The sequence below is a fragment of the Lygodium microphyllum genome, chromosome 20 (assembly GCF_053477565.2).
Source record: "Lygodium microphyllum isolate KBCC chromosome 20, Lygodium_microphyllum_v1.1.10, whole genome shotgun sequence".
Classification (NCBI taxonomy): domain Eukaryota; kingdom Viridiplantae; phylum Streptophyta; class Polypodiopsida; order Schizaeales; family Lygodiaceae; genus Lygodium; species Lygodium microphyllum.
In genome coordinates, this window is record NC_141154.1 from 89,757,898 (window position 1) to 89,779,942 (window position 22,045).

The window sequence follows — 22,045 nt, forward strand, 5'->3', positions numbered from 1 at the left end:
ATCTGGAATTACTAGCTGTCATCCATGCCCTAAAGCTTTGGAGACACTACCTATTGGGTAACAAGTTTACTCTAGTAACCGATCATAAGAGTCTCAAATGGATTTTTACCCAGAACGAGCTCAAGATGAGGCAACGTCGATGGATTGAAGTGTTGGAGGAATATGATTTTGAAATCAAGTACCGACCAGGGAAGGAGAATGTAGTTGCCGATGCACTCAGTTGCAAGACATTCCTAAATTCCCTAATCTTGCAGAACCCATCAACGACCAGATCTCTGGCTACAAAAGTATCTATGCCAAAGAACCCTATACTTGAACTAGCTAGAGAGGAAGCATGCCATGATTTGGCCTACCAAACAATGCTAAAGGAAATATCTACCAAGGAGCAGAATCAAAAGTTGCAAGCTAAGTATCAGGAATTTTCCATTGATAATGAACTTGTCTACTACAGAACAAGGCTGTGTATACCAGCAAGCCAGTCACTTAAGCAGAAGATAATATGGGAAGCTCATGATTCCCCTTTTGCAGGACATCGTGGCTATGCTAAGACTCTTAATGTAGTTAGAACACCATATTGGGGAATATGGGAATTTTCCATAAGTTTGGGACACATAGTCAAATCTTTGGATTTGTTATAACTTGAACACCATAACTCCAAATCGAGTGCTCTATAGCTCAATAGGTTCCATTTTTCAAGTGCTTTCCAGTGATAGGTTACATCATATGGTTTTGAGAAACTTATGGGCATGCTATCTGGGTGCCACCTTTTTAGTATTCAAAAAATGGGAATTGGGAGATTCCCAAACTCACTAATATTGTGTTTTAGGAAGAGCTACCATTAGGAGAGGCTTAAAGGTGACGTTCTCAAATATGTCACTGAGTGTTTGTCTTGCCAACACTGTCGTGTTGCTGCGCATTCGAGTCGTATACACCTCCATTTCTTTTGTTGTGCATTTGTGTTAAATTCTGCGTGTGATTCATTGTTTGTGTGACGCATTTTGATAATCCGCATCCAGTGTACATATTCCCTCAGTGCATGTGTATGATTTTGTTTGGATGCATGATGTGTGTGTATTAGAAAAATATGAAAAACTGATGCCAAAGGATCTTTGTCCTGATGCTATTTGTTCTAGCTCTATGTGCAATGACAGTCTTTAAGATCACCACATGCTATACATCTCGGTATGAAGGTCAAAAACCAAGAACTTCAGGGTTGAGGAAAAAGGTGACTATTTACAAACAACCCAATGAAGTCACTTTTGTTTCTGCAGTCAAAGTTTGCTCCAACATGACAGCCTTGGTGCAAGTGTTTTGAAGATATGCTACAAGAAGGACATTTAAAGGAGGCAGCAGAGTTGCTGCAAGATATGCCTCTTGCAAATAATCTTGTTGCTTGGATGTCAATGTTAAATTAATGCAAAAGGCATGGTGACATATTGCTAGCACAGCAATGCTTTGACAAAATTGTCTCATTGAACTCACATGATGCCTCAGCTTATATGCTCATGTCAGACCTTTATACAAGGGCCGGAATGAGGGAAAAAGCTAAGAAAAGAGAGATATTTTTGAAATGCTATCAATGGCGGGCTTGCAGAAAAGCCAGGAAAAGGAAGGACGCTTTCGGAATGAAAAGAGGGGGGGGACTGGTCAGGAGCCGCCTGGGCAGGATACGAAGGTGGAAGAATTCGAATGGGGAGCACTTCCTGTCTCTCTCTCTAGGGTCTGCCTGTACAAGATGCTTGTGACATAGCTTAACTTTTGCGGCGTTCGTGCAACTTGGCTGCTCAGGAAGACGCAACACTGTCACGCAGATACTCTACTGTCATTGTATCACCGGCCAAAATGCAAGCAATTGCCAGGTCTTTCTCCGTCAAAGGAAGGCTTCTCTAAGAATCCGTGCTGCAACATATTCGAGTCGCCAGCCCCTCTGCACGACCTGCCATTTTCCAGCGGTCTGAGTCTGGAGCCCCTGAGCGCCTGGAAGAGCTTGGCTTTGAAAGCACAACTATTTCTGATATTTTGAAAGCCAAGGGTGAGAAAGCTGATGGTTCCTGGCTCTTCTGTACAACAGAGGACTCAGTGTACGAGGCTGTGAAATCTATGACTCAACACAATGTGGGGGCTCTTCTGGTGGTAAAGCCAGGTGAACAGCAGGCTATTGCAGGGATTGTCACAGAAAGAGATTACTTGCGAAAGATAATTGTGCAGGGTAGGTCATCCAAAACAACCAAAGTTGGTGATATCATGACTGAGGAGAATAAGCTTATCACAGTGACTCCAGAGACCAAAGTTCTGCGAGCAATGGAGCTGATGACAGATAAAAGGATCAGACACATTCCAGTGATTGAAGGAAAGAAAATGAAGGGAATGGTTTCGATTGGTGATGTAGTGCGTGCTGTGGTGGATGAACATCGAGAAGAGTTGAAGCGCCTGAATAGCTTCATTCAGGGTGGATACTAAAACAGAAACATATCAATATGGTTGTTGAAATGGGATTCAGCAATCTTGTGCTTCAAGCCCCAAAACCTGGAGATCACTGTATCCATATAGGTTTCACTGACTTCAATTGTCTTTGGAGGTTAATAGGTACCATCTGCTAGTTGTTGCTGATGGTTTACTGAGTGAAAGGCTCCAAAATCCAAATATGAGATCTTTGAAGCATGGGAGAAAGCATATCTCTATAGTGCAATCCTAACTGATGTGGTGGTTTTTATCTGGAGGCTTGATTTCAGGTTGTAATACAACCTATCAAAGGGTCCTTTGTTAGACATTCCTTTTTGTGGAAAACCTATGACTCCTTTGTTGAGTGTATTGGGTTCAAATCATACAGCTAAAGTGTTTCCATTCTCGGCTGTTTACTGCTATTGTCTTCTCTTGTGGCAAGATCTTGCTGAAATTTGAATGCTAAAAATAATCTTGAACTGATGCTGAATGTTGGGCTGATTTTTGGGTTGATTGCTCAATGTTTAAAGTGAGAAAAAGCTCAAATTTGCTGCCCAGCAGAACTCTTCAAATCTCCTCAAGCTTATGTACTAAAGACATAACTGTCTTCAAAAACCTGAATGTAAACAGTTTATGAGGAACTTCTGATTATTCTGAACATGAACTTCTTGTAACTCATTTGACAAGGAATATAGTGAACTTTGGCATCAACAATTCAATTTTCTTCTTGTTAGTCTCTTCCATTGCTGTACCTTGAACTCCGTGTTCAACAGCCCTTACACAAAATCTACGACATTTCTGGTGAACTCGACGTGAAAGTGCTGCGTCATCAGCAAGATGGGAGACTCGCAAGAAGAGATGACAGATGATAATGTTATGAAGAACCTGTTTCAGTCATTTACCATGTATATGCAGCAGCAAGCTCATGCAAAACGAGACAGTGATGCTATGGATGCTTTGAAAGCTGTCCAACAGGAGATAAAGCAGTTTAATGGCCAGCAAGTGTCAACTTACCTGCATTTATATGAAGAAAAGATGAAGTTTTTTGGGGTTTCTCAAGATGTTTGGAGCCGCTACTTCTTGCGGATCGTGGTGCGCGCTCTTGAAGGTCGAATTGCAGAAATTCAAGAGGCACATGCAGGTTGGGCTGAATTTAAAAAGGCATTAAAAGATGAATATTTCCTGGAGGATACAGGTCTTATGAATCGCAGGAATTTTTTAGCATGGGTTTCTATGCCTAATAAGGGACTTTCTATTACTGCTCTTCTGCGAGAGTTTGAAAGCCGTTATGATCAGTTGGATGGGACTGAACAGCAAGCTTTGGAGATGCAAAAGTGGAGTTATTTTTGCAAGCTGCAGATGCTGATTTACAGGAAAAGTTGGATGATCTTTTGGAAGATCAAGCTACTGATTCAGGTTTAAAGACTGAGTGGAGACATGTCATTGATGCTGTGAATGCTCTTGTTAAGAAGCAGCGCAGGAGAGTAAGATTGCATCGAAATACAGGATCAGTTCCTAAAAAATCCTTGGAGACTTCTTCTTCTACCCCTGCTGCAACTTCTTTGCCTAAGCCTACTCCTCCTGCTGTGAATCCACCAGTTCCTGCTGCTCCAGTGCCCTTATCTGTAGATGATGTTATTAAAGGCTTGGCGGATTTGACGATTGAAGCAGTGAAAGCTGAAGTTGGTAAGTTAAAGGAGCAACTTATGTCAGTACCTGCTATAGCACCTGCTCCAGTGACTGCTTTTCCAGCTGGTCAAAGAAAAGGGCGACGATGTATTTGGTGTGATAGTACAGAGCACCAACATTGCAGAGATTGTGATGCTTTTCAGGAAGCACGTAAGAAGAATGTAGTGTTCTGGGGACAAGATGGGAAGATATGGCTGACAGAGACTAGCACTCCTCTTGACACGAACTTTGGTAAGGGAGGTATGAAGAAGCTTGTTGATGATATGGCTGCGCGATCAGCTTATGTGAGTGTTAGAGGAGATGCTTCAGCTTTTGGAGTCCAGCTTGAGCAGAAATCTGATGGAGACTCTGCTTTATGGTCTTCTGCCTTGGAGATAGCGAGAAGAGGGAAAGTTCAAACTTCTACTATGACTTGTGTGGGCTCTAGTATCCGAGGAGAAACAGGATGGGATTCTCCTGTTGACAGGTATTCTATTTTTGCTTATATGGCTAAAACGCAGGGTTTAGATGCCATGGTTGAAGAAAAGAGAAGAAGAGATGAGGAGGGTCCTAGCTCCTCCAAAAAGACTAGAGGGGGTGACTTTGTTTCACCACCTGTTACAGCTCCACCTATGTCAAATTCTCCAGCTCAAACAGGTTCTGATCAACCAATGGGAGACAAGCAGAAAGAAAAGAGGCAACCAAGAAAAGAGCCAGGATTCAAGCTCTTGTCAGACCTTGATATGCAAACGGATATGAGTAAGATTTTTCATGAAAGAATTTTGAATAGTGAAGTCACTTTTACTGTTGGAGAGGCTCTTGGGATTGCTAGAAGAGAAATACAGGATCAGATGCAGGACCTTTTGCGAAGGAAACGACATGCGATGGAAGGACCTGCTTTACAGGGATTGTGGCATGGAGCTCTTGGGGAAGAGCATGATGATGCAGTGATGGTTGAGAATGCTTCTGTTAATCCGCAATTGGAGAAAATAGTGCAGCCTATGCAGTATGAAGATGATGAGACCCCTATTCTCATTCCTCGCAGCCATTTTTCACGAAGTCATTGGGCTAGAGCAACCACTGAGACAGTGGTAAGGATTGGAGAGAAACAAATTCCCTTGATCGCTTTAGTTGATCATGGTTTTGAGATTAATCTTATTGCTCGAGGTGTTTATGAGAGTGGCAAGTGGCCTATGGATGCAGAGCATGGCTGGCACATGAGAGCCGCCAATAATACTTCTGGTGATATGTATGCTGCTTGTCCGAGTATCAGAATTTCTATTGGTAATGTTGAAGAGGATTATCATTGCTTTGTTCAGGATTCATGCTCTTATCCGATTATTCTTGGACAGCCTTTCATTACAAAAGCAAGAATGGAAACAAAAGTGATGGATGATGGGTCAGCTTATGCGCGGATACGTAGTAAAGATGGTATGCGAGTTGTTCAGTTTATGACTGTTGGGGTAAATCATCCGAGAAACAGGGACTCCTTACGTGAGGCACCACTACCTGCGAAGGAGTTGGATTTTCATTAGGTACCGCTGTCTTGCGAGACGCCAGTGGTACGGAGCGGAGAAAAGAGGAGATCTCGCCTCCTGGAAGCCAGTCTTTCTCCAATAATTTTGTTGGATTTTCTTCATATAGTTCAATGAGTTATCAAAAAATTTCAGATTTGCCTAGAGCTGCCGGGCAGTACATTGGTCGTAAGGAGAAAGAGTTGAAGAATGCAGGTATTTTGCAAGCAGAAGAGCATGTAGATGGATTGTATGAAGGGATGTCTTATGCAGATACATTGTTTGAGATGAGAGCAATGCTGAAAACTGATGTATGCAAGGGTTCAAAGATCATACCTGTGCAAACCTTGGATATGTTTTAGGAAATTTCTGGTTTTATGCTGCAAATAGAGTTAGAGGCTGAGAAAACTCAGCAAACTGAATTTATGGTTGATCTTGATCAGCTAATAGAATTGCAGAGGGCTGAATCCATTCAGCCAACAGAGTTGAATGCAGAAAAATTTCTACATACAGAGTTTCAGGATGCATCTATGCAGTCCATAGAGCCGAGGGCTGAATTCATTCAGCCAACAGAGTTGAATGCAGAAAAATTTCTGCATACAGAATTTCAGGCTGCACCCATGCAGTCCATAGAGCTAAAGGCTGAAATTTTTCAGCCAACAAAGTTGAAAGATGCTGAAAATTTACAGAAATTGCAGCAAAGAAAAGAGTGCTTGAATGATGCCAAGGTTGACACAAAATATAAAACAGTTGATAAGAAGGTTAAGCCGGTTGCAGGTCCGCTTCCTTCTGATAGTGATGAACAGATTGAAAAAGCTATGAAGCAGCCTATGTTGAGGGATCCTGCAAATATTGGACATAAGATTACAGCTGAAACTCTTGCAGAATTGAAGATTGGAAATGATGATTTTTTTCTTCCAGTGGAAAAAGAATGTTTTAGAGAGATGCTTGGACGTCATGGTAAGGCATTTGCTTTCTTTCCACATGAAATTGGCTGCATTAGTCCCGAATTGGTTGCACCTATGGTCATCTTTACTATTCCTCACGTACCATGGAATATACGTCCTATACCTGTGCCTAAAGCACACTTGCCGAAGCTGATAGAGTTGCTGAATGAGAAGATTAAAATGGGGATTTTGGAACCCTCTTTTGCACCTTATTCTAACAGGTGGTTTACTGTACCAAAGAAGAATGGTACTTTGAGATTTATTCCGGATATGCAGCCCGTGAACAAAGTGACAATCAGGAATGTGGGAACACGTCCAATTGTGGATGAATTTGCTGAGGCTTTTGCAGGACGAGCCATCTATTCTCTAGGAGACTTGTATTCAGGTTATGATCAGTTTCAGCTTGCCTTGGAAAGCAGGGATATTACTACTATGCGGACACCTATTGGTCTTGTGAGGATGTGTACCTTGCCACAAGGTGCTACAAACTCAGTTGCTCATATGATGAATGCTATGCATAGAGTTCTTCGAGACTATATTCCGCAGTATACCATGCCTTTTCTAGATGATGTGCCTATTAAGGGTTGTGCAGAAGAAGAAAAGAATGAAAGTCTTGATTTGCGTGGATGTAGACAGTTTGTGGCTGACCACTTGATTACTTGTGAGCAAATATTGACACGATTAGAGGAGGTAAATTTGACACTTTCAGGGCTGAAATCTGTCTTTGGTGTTAATGAAGTCATTATAGTTGGGCATATGGTTGGATATTATGGCAGAAAGCCTTCTCCTGCAAAGGTGGATGCCATAAACAGGATTGCAGAGTATTGCTCGACTACTTCAGAGGTGCGGAGATTTGTGGGAGCTTGTGTATTTTACATGATTTGGATTCCTCATTTTGCTCATATTGCAGATGTTCTCTATCAGCTGCTTCGAAAGGGGCAGAAATTTCATTGGGATGAGAAGCATTCAAAAGCCATGCGTAAGCTCAAGAAGCTGTTGCAATCAGCTCCTACTCTACGCAAGGCGGATTATCAGTGTGGACGGCCGATCATGTTAACAGTTGATACTAGCCCTATTGGCATAGGTTGGGCTGTGGGACAGGATGATGCTGATGGAAATAGGTATGCTATCCGCTTTGGAGCTAAAGTTCTTAATGAGCGACAAAGGAGATACCCGCAGATCAAAAGAGAGTTGTGGGGAGTAGTCACTGCACTGAAGTGTGACAAAGGATATTTTATTGGAGCTTCAGTTATTGTGGAAACAGATTGTTTGCCTTTGCTTGGCATGATTACTAGTTGCTCGACTCCAGATATAGCGATGCTTCGGTGGATTGCCTATATCAAATCATTGAATCCAGAATTTCGACACATAGCAGGGAAAGATAACCCAGTTGCTGACATGCTATCTAGAGCGAGATATGAGGATGAGGAGTCAATGCTTGCAGAAGATGATGAGACAGAGCTTGCATCTTCTGTCCTTATTCATGATTGTCATGTATCTACTGTTGAAGCCTTTATTGAAGGACTTTATGTTGATGAGTGGCTGCAAATTGGACAGTATCTAAGTTCATTGACTCGAAGAGCTGATTGGAGAGATGATGAATTCAAGAAAATCAGAAGGAAGGCTTATGGGTATTTCTTGAAAGATGGTTTTCTTTGGAAGCATCCAAGAAAGAGAGGAGGCTTGCCCTTGAGAGTAGTTTTCGATGTAGCGATGCAGATACAGATTATGCGAGAGTTTCATGAGAGCTCATGGGCTGGACATAGAGGTGTGTGGGCTACTTATGAGAAAATCAAAGAAAGATACTGGTGGAAAGGGATGTATAAAGATGTTTCTCACTTTGTGGAGACTTGCAAGGACTGCCAACTTTACTCTTTAGTGCGACATCGTGATGAGTTGCATCCGACTTATCCACTATGTATGCATTATAAGTGGGTGGTAGACTTGGTTACTTTGCCAGTGGGACTTTGGCAGATGAGATATCTTGTCTTGGCTAGGGAGGATCTTACAAACTATGTTGAAGGTAGACCGTTGAGGACGAAGACCACCACTACAGTATGTAAATTCTTATTGGAAGAAGTATTTTGCAGGTATGGATGTATAGGCAAGATTACAGCTGATCGTGGAGAGCTAGATGTAGACGAAGCTAGAGAATTATTCTCACGGCTTGGAATTAAATTGGCTCTTACTACTGCCTATAATCCAGAGGGAAATGGAAAAAGTGAAAGAGGACATCCGCCAATAGTTAAAGCATTAGCAAAAGCTTGTAGAGGTCGGATTGGAGATTGGCCGAGATTACTACCTTTTGCATTGTGGGCTGATCGCTCTACACATAGTGTGACTACTGGATACATGCCTGCGGAGTTGATGTATGGGCAAAAACCCGTCATGCCTACTGAAATTTGTGCTCTCACTTGGAGTGTTCTTCTGTGGCATGAGAATTTATCAAGGGAAGAGTTGTTAGCCCTTCGGATTCGTCAACTAGAGAGAAGGACAGAAGATGTGCAGCTAGCCGTTGATCGTTTGAAGGCAGCCCGTCTTAGAAATAAGGACAGGTTTGATTTAAGGCATCACTTGAGGCCTAGAGCCATAAAAGGAGACTGGGTTCTAGTCTATGACAGTAGTCTAGAAAATCAGCATAGTAGCATGAGAAAAATGGTTCAAAGATGGTTTGGACCGTATGAAGTGAAACATGTTTTTGACAATGGTACCTATGAGCTGGCTGAATTAGATGGAACAATATTGAGGGTGCTTATTGCTAGAAAACGAGTCAAGATTTTCAAGAAAAGAGAAGATGAAGAATATGCACTTGAAGCATTGACAGAAGAAGAGCAGGTAGGAGAAAGACAAGCAGAAGAGACAGGAAACATAGATGATGAAGCCGATGGAGAAACAGGTCTACTAGAATCAGAAGATGGACTCGACCTGTTTGTGGAGTTGAATGACCCTGGTTAGTTGGCACATCCGGAGGATGCGCAGGTTTAGAGAGAGTGGATGTCGTGTTGCTGCGCATTCGAGTCGTATACACCTCCATTTCTTTTGTTGTGCATTTGTGTTAAATTCTGCGTGTGATTCATTGTTTGTGTGACGCATTTTGATAATCTGCATCCAGTGTACATATTCCCTTAGTGCATGTGTATGATTTTGTTTGGATGCATGATGTGTGTGTATTAGAAAAATATGAAAAACTGATGTCAAAGGATCTTTGTCCTGATGCTATTTGTTCTAGCTCTATGTGCAATGACAGTCTTTAAGATCACCACATGCTATACATCTCAGTATGAAGGTCAAAAACCAGGAACTTCAGGGTTGAGGAAAAAGGTGACTGTTTACAAACAACCCAATGAAGTCACTTTTGTTTCTGCAGTCAAAGTTTGCTCCAACATGACAGCCTTGGTGCAAGTGTTTTGAAGATATGCTACAAGAAGGACATTTAAAGGAGGCAGCAGAGTTGCTGCAAGATATGCCTCTTGCAAATAATATTGTTGCTTGGATGTCAATGTTAAATTAATGCAAAAGGCATGGTGACATATTGCTAGCACAGCAATGCTTTGACAAAATTGTCTCATTGAACTCACATGATGCCTCAGCTTATATGCTCATGTCAGACCTTTATACAAGGGCCGGAATGAGGGAAAAAGCTAAGAAAAGAGAGATATTTTTGAAATGCTATCAATGGCGGGCTTGCAGAAAAGCTAGGAAAAGGAAGGACGCTTTCGAAACGAAAAGAGGGGGGGACTGGTCAGGAGCCGCCTAGGCAGGATACGAAGGTGGAAGAATTCGAATGGGGAGCTCTTCCTGTCTCTCTCTCTAGGGTCTGCCTGTACAAGATGCTTGTGACATAGCTTAACTTTTGCGGCGTTCGTGCAACTTGGCTGCTCAGGAAGATGCAACACTGTCACGCAGATACTCTACTGTCATTGTATCACCGGCCAAAATGCAAGCAATTGCCAGGTCTTTCTCCGTCAAAGGAAGGCTTCTCTAAGAATCCGTGCTGCAACATATTCGAGTTGCCAGCCCCTCTGCACGACCTGCCATTTTCCAGCGGTCTGAGTCTGGAGCCCCTGAGCGCCTGGAAGAGCTTGGCTTTGAAAGCACAACTATTTCTGATATTTTGAAAGCCAAGGGTGAGAAAGCTGATGGTTCCTGGCTCTTCTGTACAACAAAGGACTCAGTGTACGAGGCTGTGAAATCTATGACTCAACACAATGTGGGGGCTCTTCTGGTGGTAAAGCCAGGTGAATAGCAGGCTATTGCAGGGATTGTCACAGAAAGAGATTACTTGCGAAAGATAATTGTGCAGGGTAGGTCATCCAAAACAACCAAAGTTGGTGATATCATGACTGAGGAGAATAAGCTTATCACAGTGACTCCAGAGACCAAAGTTCTGCGAGCAATGGAGCTGATGACAGATAAAAGGATCAGACACATTCCAGTGATTGAAGGAAAGAAAATGAAGGGAATGGTTTCGATTGGTGATGTAGTGCGTGCTGTGGTGGATGAACATCGAGAAGAGTTGAAGCGCCTGAATAGCTTCATTCAGGGTGGATACTAAAACAGAAACATATCAATATGGTTGTTGAAATGGGATTCAGCAATCTTGTGCTTCAAGCCCCAAAACCTGGAGATCACTGTATCCATATAGGTTTCACTGACTTCAATTGTCTTTGGAGGTTAATAGGTACCATCTGCTAGTTGTTGCTGATGGTTTACTGAGTGAAAGGCTCCAAAATCCAAATATGAGATCTTTGAAGCATGGGAGAAAGCATATCTCTATAGTGCAATCCTAACTGATGTGGTGGTTTTTATCTGGAGGCTTGATTTCAGGTTGTAATACAACCTATCAAAGGGTCCTTTGTTAGACATTCCTTTTTGTGGAAAACCTATGACTCCTTTGTTGAGTGTATTGTGGCAAGATCTTGCTGAAATCTGAATGCTAAAAATAATCTTGAACTGATGCTGAATGTTGGGCTGATTTTTGGGTTGATTGCTCAATGTTTAAAGCGAGAAAAAGCTCAGATTTGCTGCCCAACAGAACTCTTCAAATCTCCTCAAGCCTATGTACTAAAGACATAACTGTCTTCAAAAACCTGAATGTAAACAGTTTATGAGGAACTTCTGATTATTTTGAACATGAACTTCTTGTAACTCATTTGACAAGGAATATAGTGAACTTTGGCATCAACAATTCAATTTTCTTCTTGTTAGTCTCTTCCATTGCTGTACCTTGAACTCCGTGTTCAACAGCCCTTACACGAAATCTACGACAACGTATCAAAGCCGAACATGTCTTGATGCTAGGGAAACTGCAACCGCTTGACATCCCTCAAATGAAATGGGAATTCATCAATATGGATTTTGTTGTAGGCTTACCCCAAGTCCAGGGAGGATACAACTCCATCATGGTTGTGGTTGACATGCTTACTAAGGTTGCATACCTTATTCCAGTAAAGACAAACTATAAAGCCTCCGACATTGCACGATTGTTTATTAAGGAGATATTCAAGCTACATGGGTTACCCAGAAGAATCATTAGTGAATCGAGATTCTCTCTTCACATCACACTTCTGGAGAGCTATCTTTGAAGCTGTTGGGACTCAACTCTGCTTTACCACAGCCTACCATCCCTGAACGGATGGCCAAACAGAGCGAGTAAATCAAATCATCGAAGATATGCTTAGGGCATACTGCTGTCGAGAGCCGAAGAGGTGGATTCAATCCTTGCCATTAGTTGAATTTGCCTACAATGCTTCTTACCAGCAGAGCATTCAGATGACCCCTTTTCAGGCATTATATGGTCATGATTGTCGAAGTCCTCTAAACTTTTCTGATCCAACCCTAAGGGTTGAAGCGTCAAGCTAGATGTTGGAAGAGATGGATGATCAAATAAAGTCAATAAGACAAGACATACAAGCGGCCAAGGATAGACAAAAGGCATACGCAGATTTGAAGCATAAAGATAGAGTCTTCGAAGAAGGAGACATGATCTTCATTCGCGTACGCCCTAAAAAGAGTTCTCTATCCCTAGGAGATTGCAAGAAGCTAAGTCCAAGGTATTGTGGGCCGTACAAAATCCTCAAATACCTAGGACCCAATGCTTATAGATTGCAACTCCCTGAGAACCTAAAGGTTCACAACGTACTCCATATCAGCCTATTGAAAAGATATGTACCCAACCCTAACCATGTACTCGATGACCAACAAATTGTGATGCCTAGTCAAGGAGTCCTTGAACTAAGGCCGAATAAGATCTTACATGTTAGGGAGAGACAGTTAAGATCTAGAACCTAGAGAGAATGCCTCGTCCAATGGAAAGATTATTCCGAAGAGGATGCCACCTGGGTAGATGAAGGCACTCTCAACCATCAACATCCCCAGTTTATCTCGAGATGAGGACATCTCGATTCTTCTAAGGGGAAGAGAATGTAATATATTAAAAATATAAAAGAATTTTTTTATATTCACCCCACGGCGGCGCATCGAGTTGGCATGTGTGAGGGGGGATGGAGGAGCTAGCAAGCTCCTCACTCGAGCTTGCTTGGCTCCCGCACCATGCAGCCTGACAGGTGAGGGGGGAAGGATTCCCTCCCCTCCCCTATATAAGGAGGAAGGGCCATAGTTGCAAGGAAGGAGGGACGAATCTAATACTACTGCCGTCGACATGCTGTGAGAAGAGAGGAAGGTCCGCCATATCGCCACCGCCACTGGTGATCAGACCGCCGCTGGTACAAGGAGCCGCCACTTGATCGCTGGGTCACGGCCGTCGGGCCACATTCGACTTCGTCATTCCATCTCCCCTCCCTGCCACGATTGCAACCTGAAGCTCTAGAAGCTTCTAGAACTTCTAAAGGCCTCCTCCCAAGCCCCCTTTCACCCCCCCCCCCCCCCCTTATATCCCTTTTAACCTTTTCACCCCCCCCTCATAACTCTTTTTTACACAACACCCTAAGCCTTTTTTTTAAATCCCCCGTGTCCCCATTATTTCTTTCTTTCCCCCCCCCCCCCCCCTAGACCCCAAATCCAAACCATCATCATGGGCCCCGGATGTTGTCCCATGAGGAGTACAGAGGAATAAGGTGGGGAGAAGATAAAGAAAAGAAGAGGGGTGAAGGAGAAAGAGTAGAGAGGAGAAGGGTGGAAGAAGATAAAGTAGAGAAAGAAGAGTAGAGTGAAATAGGGTAGAAGAAGATAAAAGAGGTAAGAAAGAAGTAATAGAGGGAGGTAGAAGGGTGAAAAGGGAGGAAAAAAAAAGAGTGAAGGAGAAGGAGTAGGGAAGGAGAAGAAAATAAAAGTAGAGGAAGTGCAAGGAAAGAGAATAAGTGCCTTCTATACCTTTTACCCCAAGCCCAAAGTTCTCCAAGGGTTCATTGCAAAACCACACTTACCCATAAACTTTTTTTGCCAAGTATAGACCCTATAGGGCCTTCTTAGGCTTTGTAATTCTTTCCCTTTCCGAAGAATTTAAGAATCTAAGGTCCTATCATTCCTTCTCGTGATCAACCATTCAAACGGTACCTTGCCTCGAAAGAGAGTCGGTGGAAATCCAGAAGAAAGAGTAAAAGCTACCTTCACATTCGAACTGCGATGCCGCCTAAGAAAGTCCAAGGAGTAGCTGCGGGAGGGTCATCTCCCGGTATCCATGTGGATATCTCACCCCAAAACCAGGTTTTTTTTTCTCAGCTTTAAATCGGTTTTAAGTCAATCATGCAAAGAGAAATTGTTAGGGATAGGATATAATTGTCCGAGTTATTTATAATGAAGGAGTTTAGCTTATAAATGATAATGTATAGAACATAGTTTCCTTTGAATAGCATCATGCATTATAACGAATTATGAGCAAGATTATCTATTTACTATTGTAGTATATTTCAGTTAAATCTTGAGGGTATAAAAATTGTATCTTGCACCATTAGTCCTATTCCTTTTTGCAACGAATCATTGTAAATGATTAAATTCATGAAAGGTTTCTTTCATTGCTCAAATTACTAGGAAGTTATCATTGCTAATTGCACATCTTAGCAGAGGAAATGATTGTTATTTGGCATGAGTTCGTCTGCAAGGAAAAAGGAAGATTAAATTGAACTGTATCGACTGGAAAGTCAATTATCACAAGGATAGCAAAATCGTGACAAGGCGATCAATATTACCTTCCAAAAGATAACCAAACCAATCTAAACTTAGAAATACCATGTTGAAGAGAAAAATATGCCTTGGAAATGATTTAAAGACCAAAGAAACGTTTATACCTTAAGCACTTGACTACTTTCCTTATTGTAGGGTCAATAAATTCGTAAAGATAAGGAACTAGGGTTTGTCCCTGAGGTTCTTAAAAAGAAACTCTAGGTTCGACATACATCAGCTTAAAGAAACTTAAACGGATTATTTCAATGCAGGACTTGCGCAGCAAGTATGAAGTCATGTAGTCTTGTGACTGGTTTACATGACGAAAGGGTAAATAACCTCAACAAGGATGGCAGATCCTTACGCAAGTTATCTGGAAAAAGGACGTATTCGTGAATATCCTTCTAAATAAGGAAAGTTATAAACAGGAAACTAAAGCATCTAATGAACTTTAGGGTTGACCAAGTTGGGTTAATAAGGTACGCCCTAACTGGACTATAAAGGATCCCACCAAGTTACAAGACACCTTGGGAACGAGTGCTGATACACTCAAAAGGAAAGAATAATTCCTTAACAGTTTGCCAAACAACACGATAGATTTTAATGGAAATGTTTGTGCTTGCTAGAGATTTTTTTTTAGCACTGTTTGAATTATAAATTACAAATTAAATGAATACCTATACTTCAGGTTGAAGGCCTGAAGGGAGAGGCAGTTTCAGTTACCCCCGATTGCCTGCCTAACCCTAACCAAGGGGGTTGTTGACCGCGCCGGGAACATGGACCAAACCCACCACGAGAGGTCTTTCCATTGAGCTCTACTTGGAGCCGCAGGACGCTTGGGTGCCAAGGGGGGCTCTAGCCGTAAATCCCTCGCCTTCCAGGTCCTGCGCAAGAGCGTAACGTGACTCGGGATTGGATCTCGAGGCCCGCATACTAGTTTACGGGAGGAAGCTTGGAATAGTGATCCCTGCAGATTACTAGATAGCCTTCAGGCAGATTATGGACAAGCCTACGGTGTCGAAGGGTTTTTGAAAGCAAAGTCGCAACCACTGAGGTTCTTGAGAAATTCCAAGATAGAAGATCAATTGAAGCAAATAATCAAGGCAAATATGATGCCAAATAACAATAGTATTACTGCCAAGTTATCTTTTGCATCATTTACATGTAATTGCAACAATGGACAAAACTGTGCCTCCTTCTCGTGAGCAGTATGAAAACTGAGAATAGCTCTTCAAATCATGACAATTTGATTGAACTCTTCAAACCTTGTAATACAGAATTATTCATTGTTGTTGCTCTTCCAAAGTCTGGAATTTGAACATATACAGAACAGGTTCAAAAAGTTCTTCTTGTACAATGGATGCATCATGAGAAATTTCCACAACTGTAGATTATACAAAATACCCTTCTCTTTCCAAGACACTGAGATTGTCTTCCATCACTCATTTAATAGGTATAGTACCTTATATGCTTTGCATTCTGAACAGAACCTGCAAGGAAGCATACTGCTGCAATGATAAAGCAGAACTAGTTCAGAAGGTGGCCTGAATAGCTAGCAGAAATAAGAAGGCCCTGGCCACAGTGCCTAATCCAGTTGCAATGTGAGAAGTTTAGTAACATGATACTCAACCATTTTTTTTTAATTTATATGTTTCCTTGGAGCACCTCTGCTCATCCACGATGCCAAACACTCGAAATATATTACTGTAAGAACCTGTAGCTGCTCTAGAGCCATCTTTCATAAAGGTCAAGTAGTTGTGGATGCAGAAACTATAGATTTCCTGCTGGCAGATAAAGACATCCAGATGAAAATGGTGGAAATAGAGAGACTGTTGCATGTAGATCAGGCTATGTATAATAAAGTAAGACGAAGCACGTTGACAGGGAAGGCGTAAAGGTATATTGACTTTGTTAACGTTAGCCTATTCCTATCTTTCATGGGGTGGCCTTCTACCAAAGAATTGCATCGCTGGTTTATGTCGATGAATCAAGCAAGAGTTATCCTTGTGTAGTACGGCTTTAATTGGTAAGGGATCTTTCCTGCTGCTTGTTTGATCCTTCTCTGACATTATGTCTGAAGTCTTGTCGAGATGGTCTTTAAGTTGCTTCTCTGATCGCCATAATCATTCCGGTAGACAAACCTCGTCATCCGCTTTCCTCCCTTCGTTTTCAGTTGTTGCTGCTTCATCACCTTTGACTTCGCCTTCATTGCAACAATGTCTGATTATCCTACATCCCATCTAGGTTGCGACTACATAGAGGAGGAAGTGAAGTGGCCCATGATTATAGCTTGAAAAAAAATAATTTAAAAAAAACACTCTGTGTGACAGCCTCCAATTTGGGAAGAAGCTCAAAGAGTGAGAGAAAGCGCCGTGGGAGACGCAGGGCCAACTCTCCTGGACAGTTCCCAGAAAGAATAGGTGCCTGTCCACATCCATACAGAAGGCTTTCTGCCCCGATCTTCAGAGTTCAAAGACAGTTCGATTGTTGCTTCTTTGTCTTGATCCTGTTATCACAGCAAATTCGTCTGCTTTGTCATCGAATTCTACTCCACTTCATCTTCATCTTCATCTTCGTTGCAGCCTTCTAGTCTCTTTGCATCACAGCAATGTTTGTGTTGTCACTCCTCTTCTCGTGTTCCTGTTCTATAGCCGATGCTTTTCCGTTCAAGCCTCGTCCCTCATCGTCACTGTCTCCTCTTCCCCATCCTCTCTCTTCCACAAGGCTTTTTCACCCCAGTCTTTTTCTTCCGTCTTTCCATTCCTCTGTCTGCACTCCTCCTCTTTTTCCCCTAGATTAGCGTATTCCTTTCCCCCAAAGCGCGGCTCCTTTCCCCTAAAGCGCGGCTCTGTCCCAGAAAAAGCAAAAAAAACTTGGTTCCGTGACCTTGATAGGGAATGCTCTTGAGTGTTACACAAAAACCACCAGCTTAATGACAGGCCCAACCTCGAAGTCGCGTAGATTAGAAGATCTCAATATTTCTTGCCAGCAGCAACCAAAGCAATATGGCTGATGAGATCCACCACTCGGTTGCTGTAGCTCCATTCATTGTCAGACCATGCCACAAACTTCATAAATTTGTTTTGTTCAGAGCAATGCCTGCCTTTGCATCAAAGATGCTGGACCTCTCATCCCCAACAAAGTCGGTAGAGACCACATCATCCTCAGTATATTCAAGGATCCCTTTCATTAAGCTTTCAGACGCAGCTTTGACTGCTGCCTTAACTTCATCGTAAGAAGCATCTTTTTCCAGTTGGCAAGTCAAATCAACAACTGAAACATTAGGAGTCGGAACTCTAAATGCCATGCCAGTCAACTTGCCATTCAGCGCAGGTAGAACCTTTCCCACTGCCTTTGCAGCACCAGTTGAGCTAGGGATGATGTTTTGTGCTGCACCCCTGCCTTCCCAGAAGAACCATCCACTGTCTTTTGAGTTGCAGTAGTTGCATAGACCGTAGTCATCAGACCCTCAATAATTCCAAACTCTTGGCATATAACCTTTGCAAGCGAAGCTAGACAGTTCGTTGTACAACTGGCATTTGATACAATTTGCATCTCTGGTTTGTATTTTTCCTCATTAACACCCATCACAACATTGGGGCATCTGCAGAAGGTGCTGATATGATTACTTTCTTTGTAGCTTTTAAAGCACAGACAAGTGTGATACTATCCAGAGAGATATCCTCCTCGTGCATTTATTTGAATAGTTGTAATGTCTTCTCTCCTTGACCCAGTTCAACATAGACTGAAAGCAACCCTTCATGCTCGCTACTATACTCATACGCAGAGAATAAATGTAATCACAACAACTAAGTATGCACAAAGTATCAAATCGCACACACAACTTTCGGGTGGTTTTCACACCTCGAATGCGCAGCAATACGACATCCACCCCCTCTAATCCTGCGCATCCTCCGGATGGGCCAACTACCCATGATCGTTATCATCAAGATCCACAAACAAATCAATCTCTTCGTTATGCATTTCCGGTAGATCAACAAGATTATCAGCTATATCATCTGTCTCTTCCATTGGAGTTTCTTGTCGTTGCTCTTCTCTTGAAAATTCCTCCAATGCATAATCCTCATCATCTCTTTTCTTGAAAATCTTGATTCTTTTTCCAGCAATAGGCACTCTAAGCACTGTCCCATCCAATTCAGTCAGCTCATATGTTGCATTATCAAAGACATGTCTGACTATGTATGACCCAAACCATCTTTTCACCATCTTCCAAAGTGCAGTATGCTGATTTTCAAGGCTGCTATCAAAGACCAATACCCAATCTCCCTCTTCTATTGCTCTAGGCCGCAAGCGATGCCTGCTATCAAACCTGTCCTTGTTCCTTAGTCTAGCAACTTTCAACCTGTCAATAGCTAGCTGAATATCCTCAGGTCTCCTTTCCAACTGTCGAATCCAAAGAGCTAAGAGCTCCTCTCTCGTCAAATCCTCCTGCCAAGGTAAAACTGACCAAGTCAAAGCACAAGTCTCAATCGGCATAACAGGTTTCTGACCATACATCAACTCTGCAGGCATATATCCTGTGGTAACACTATGAGTCGTACGATCAGCCCATAAAGCAAATGGTAGAAGTCTTGGCCATTCTCCAATCCGTCCTCTACATGCTTTGGCTAATGCTTTCACTATCGGCGGATGCCCTCTTTCACTCTTTCCATTTCCTTCTGGATTGTATGCTGTGGTTAGAGCCAATTTGATTCCTAGCTGAGAGAAAAACTCCCTAGCTTCATCTGCATCCAATGCACCACGATCCGCAGTGATCTTACCCACACAACCATACCTGCAGAAAATTTCCTCCAATAAGAACTTACACACTACACTAGTGGTCTTCGTTCTCAAAGATCTGCCCTCAACATGATTAGTAAGATCCTCTCTAGCCAAAACAATGTATCTCATCTGCCATAAACCCATAGGCATGGTAACCAAATCAACTACCCACTTATAATGAATGCATAGCGGATAGGTCGGATGAAGCTCATCTCTATGACGCACTACTGAATACATCTGGCAGTCTCTGCAAGTCTCAACAAAGTGAGAAACATCTCTGTACATACCTTTCCACCAATATTTCTCCTTGATTTTCTCATAAGTAGCCCATACTCCTCTATGACCAGCCCAAGGACTCTCATGAAACTCCCCCATCACCTGTAACTGTGTCTCTCTATCGCAGACAACCCGCAAAGGTAATCCGCCTCTTTTCTTCAGATGTTTCCAAAGAAATCCATCCTTGAGAAAATAACCATAGGCTTTCCTTCTGATCTTCTTGAACTCTTCATCTGTCCATTCATCTCTTTTGCTTAGTGTACTAAGGTACCTGCCAATCTGTAACCAATCTCCAACATAGAGCTCTTCTGTGAAAGCCACAATATCATAGACATGACAAACATGATCAACCATAGTGGCTGAAATTTCTGCATCATCCTCTTCTGCAAGTAGAGTCTCCTCATCATCATATCTAGCTCTAGATAACATATCTGCCACTAGATTATCCTTCCCTGCTATGTGTTTAAATTCCGGATTTAATGACTTGATGTATGCAATCCATCTCAACATGGCTATATCCGGAGTAGAGCAACTCGTGATCATGCCAATCAATGGTAAGCAATCTGTCTCTACCACAACTGAAGCTCCAATAAAGTACTCCTTGTCACATTTGAGAGCCGTGACAATCCCCAATAACTCCCTCTTGATTTGCGGATATCTCCTCTGTCTCTCGTTTAGGACTTTCGCCCCAGACCGAATAGCATACCTATTTCCATCTGCATCATCTTGACCCACAGCCCAACCTATGCCAATTGGACTAGTGTCAACTGTCAATACAATAGGCCTATCACAATTATAATCCGCTTTCCTGAGAGTAGGAGAATTCTACAATAACTTCTTCAATTTCCGCATGGCTCTAGTATGGCTCTCATCCCAATAGAATTTCTGCCCCTTTCGAAGCAGCTGATACAAACAATCTGCTATGTGTGTAAAATGAGGTATCCAAATCATATAAAACACACAAGCACCAATGAATCTCCGTACCTCTGAAGTAGTAGAACAATACTCCGCAATCTTGCCTATAGCATTCACCTTATCAGGTGAGGGTTTCCTGCCATAATATCCACACATATGTCCAACAATGACAACCTCATTCACTCCAAAAACAGATTTTTGCCCTGAAAGTGTCAAGTTCACTTCTTCTAACCTGGCCAAAATCTTCTCACATGCTGAAATATGATCAGCCACAAAGTATCTGCATCCCTGCTCATTTAGGCTCTCATTCTTCTCTTCTTCTGCACACCCCTTAATGGGCACATCATCCAAGAAAGGCATAGTAAGCTGAGGTATGTAATCACGAAGGACCTTATGCATGGCATTCATCATATGCGCAACAGAATTAGTGGCACCTTGAGGCAAGGTACACATCCTGACAAGCCCAATAGGAGTTCTCATGGTGGTTATGTCCCTGCTTTCCAAAGCCAGCTGAAACTGATCATATCCTGAATACAAATCACCCAAAGAATAGATGGCACGTCCAGCAAATGCCTCTGCAAACTCATCCACAACTGGACCTATACCAACATTCCTGATAGTAACTCTGTTCACTGGCTGCATGTCCTGAATAAATCGAAGAGTACCATTCTTCTTTGGAACTGTAAACCACCTGTTTGAGTATGGTGCAGATGAAGGCTCAAGGATTCCCATCCTGATTTTCTCATTCAACAAATCAATCAGCTTTGGCAAGTGTGCTTTAGACACTGGAATAGGTCGGAGATTCCATGGGATATGAGGAATAGTAAAAATGACCATAGGAGCAACAATATCAGGATTCACACATCCAATCTCATGTGGGACAAAAGTAAATCCCCTTCCATGACGCTCAAGCATCTCCTGAAAGCATTGCTTCTCCATGGGTAACAAGAAATCACCATTTCCAATTTTTAATTCAGCAAGTGTCTCTGCTGAAAATTTATGACCAATATGCTCCGGATTCCTCAAAATTTGCTGTTTAGCAGCCCTCTCTATTTGCTGATTACTGTCAGATGGAAGCGGTACAGCAACCGGCTTCACCTTCTTATCCACAGTTTTGTATTTCGTGTCAACCCTGGCTTCATTATGCTCTTCTGCATTACATAAACCTTGCTGTAAAACAGCAATTCTGCACTCCAATGGCTGAATATTCTCAGCCCTCTACTCTATGGACTGCATAGGAACAGCCCCAAACTTTGAATGCTGAAATATTTCAGCAGTAAACTCTGTTGGCTGAAAATTTTCAGCCCTCTGTCTCTCTGAAAGCTGATCATAACCAGCTGGAAACTCTGTTTGCTGAATTTCTTCAGCACTCAACACTCT

The 22,045-nt window shown here is 42.4% G+C and overlaps 1 protein-coding gene and 2 pseudogenes across 1 annotated transcript; 2 read left to right on the forward strand and 1 right to left on the reverse strand.

The window, feature by feature from the left end:
* Nucleotides 1–1,709: 1,709 nt before the first annotated feature.
* Nucleotides 1,710–2,592, forward strand: LOC148019119 (CBS domain-containing protein CBSX3, mitochondrial). Its single transcript, XM_087660637.1, has one exon. The coding sequence runs from the start codon at nt 2,101–2,103 to the stop codon at nt 2,458–2,460; it is 360 nt and encodes a 119-aa protein (XP_087516763.1). The 5' UTR covers nt 1,710–2,100; the 3' UTR covers nt 2,461–2,592.
* A 7,799-nt stretch (nt 2,593–10,391) lies between these two features.
* On the forward strand, nt 10,392–11,258 carry LOC148019120 (CBS domain-containing protein CBSX3, mitochondrial pseudogene; annotated as a pseudogene).
* Nucleotides 11,259–17,042: 5,784 nt separating this feature from the next.
* On the reverse strand, nt 17,043–18,387 carry LOC148019121 (glyceraldehyde-3-phosphate dehydrogenase GAPCP2, chloroplastic pseudogene; annotated as a pseudogene).
* Nucleotides 18,388–22,045: the final 3,658 nt, after the last annotated feature.